The 1876-nt window shown below is 41.6% G+C and overlaps 1 protein-coding gene across 1 annotated transcript in view; it reads right to left on the bottom strand.

The window, feature by feature from the left end:
* Window positions 1-51, bottom strand: part of LOC121304488 (transforming growth factor beta receptor type 3-like) — an 18985-nt gene extending 18934 nt beyond the window's left edge. Inside the window, exon 1 of the mRNA XM_041235652.1 lies at window positions 42-51. Within this exon, the coding sequence (XP_041091586.1) occupies window positions 42-51 (10 nt within the window). The remainder of the gene's footprint in view (window positions 1-41) is intronic.
* Between the last annotated feature and the right edge of the window lie 1825 nt (window positions 52-1876).

Below are 1876 nucleotides of genomic sequence, written 5' to 3'. Positions count from 1 at the left end.
TGTATAAATCATTTTTAATTTTTAAAATACAGTGCACAAACAGCGTAGCATTATGAAACTGTGCGTTCACAAACAGCGTAGCATTATGAAACTGTGCGTTCACAAACAGCGTAGCATTATGAAACTGTGCGTTCACAAACAGCGTAGCATTATGAAACTGTGCGTTCACAAACAGCGTAGCATTATGAAACTGTGCGTTCACAAACAGCGTAGCATTATGAAACTGTGCGTTCACAAACAGCGTAGCATTATGAAACTGTGCGTTCACAAACAGCGTAGCATTATGAAACTGTGCGTTCACAAACAGCGTAGCATTATGAAACTGTGCGTTCACAAACAGCGTAGCATTATGAAACTGTGCGTTCACAAACAGCACCAAATGTTACAATACTTTATTTTAAGTGGCGACCAGTCGAGGTACTAGTTTGACCTCAAATTCGACTCTGTCAAATCAGCTGTCGTTCTACCCTTACCATATACACTGACCTCCAGTGATCCAGATCAGATCTGCGCTGTGAAGCTGTCATGGGACTGCTAGTGGCTGTGTCTGCACAGCAGCCCAGCGACGCCCCAGAGGCTGTAACCCTAGATGTAAAACACTGCAGGGGTTCAAATTCCTAAATTCCCCAGCACTAACCAGGAAAATAGCCTTCAAGTAAACACAGTTCACTACATCACTGGCTAGGAATGATCAGGGTCCCCCCCCTATTTTAACAGGCTGGGACACAGACTAACCTACCCTGAGTCAGGTAGTAAACTGACAAGAGACTGACAATGTCTTTGAGTATCAGGGAGACAGTTTGAAATGTTTTTTTTGTGTATGTGTATCTGTTCCTTACAAAATAAGATACAATGCAGTATGATTTCACAGAATAAAGTTACTAACTATGCAGTGTGGTATGTGTTAGTGAAAAAGGCTGGAAAGATGTTCTGAGTGGAGTGCAGGATGCGCCCTATAGCCCGGAGATCGGAGGTTCGAACCCAGGCTATGTCATTGCCGACCGTGACCGGGGGGTTCCTAGTGGGACCATTCAGATCTGTGTTGTCCTCAGAGGAGGAAGCTCATTCTCTGCACCCACTCAATTCTTGGCCTCTATTTGCAAAGGTGCCAAATTGTGGTTGAAGTGTCACTATACTGTAGTCTACCACTAAAGTCATTGCATCAATTACCTTGACACCCAGGAATGCAGAGATGAGACGCTACTTCCTTGTACAACTTTTTACAGGAAATAACAACAAAAACAAGAAATCCAAAACTATTAAATACTTATTACAGTACATGCACTAAATATAATACCACATATTTAAACCACGGGGTGCTGATTTGCATCTCTGAAACGAATTTGAGGTTGGATTGATTGAAGAGAAAAAAAAAAAAAAAAAAATTAGGACAGGATGCCTTTTGACACAGAATTTATTTAGAACGTTCCCTCCGGAAATGGGTTGGACTGATTACGCGAGGAATGTTAATAATATCTAAAATTCCCCAAGTCTCTGTTGCAGTTGCATTCTGCTGGAATTGAATAAGTATGATGAGGGCTGGATTGAACAGCAGCACACACAGCGAGTCCCCAGTACCAGGGTTCAAAACCACGGGTTTAAAATGTCCAAGGTAAGGTGGCCCACTTAAAGGATAACTTTCCCCTATACTTCTGTACTGTGCGGTATGCAGTATAGGGTTAGGTAGTAAAAAAGGTACTATTTCCGGACAAGAATGAGGTAACGTGCTCAGCTCAGGACTTCAAAATGATCAGACCCCACTCACTGCCTGACCTTAACCAAACCCAATTATAGCATATAAACAAAAACACGAGCGAGAAACAAACGACATCATGTTTCTACTTTTTAAAATGTAAAAACGAAATATATAAATAAA

This window comes from Polyodon spathula, chromosome 38 (genome assembly GCF_017654505.1).
Source record: "Polyodon spathula isolate WHYD16114869_AA chromosome 38, ASM1765450v1, whole genome shotgun sequence".
Lineage (NCBI taxonomy): Eukaryota > Metazoa > Chordata > Actinopteri > Acipenseriformes > Polyodontidae > Polyodon > Polyodon spathula.
This window is presented reverse-complemented; position numbering and strand designations above follow the sequence as displayed.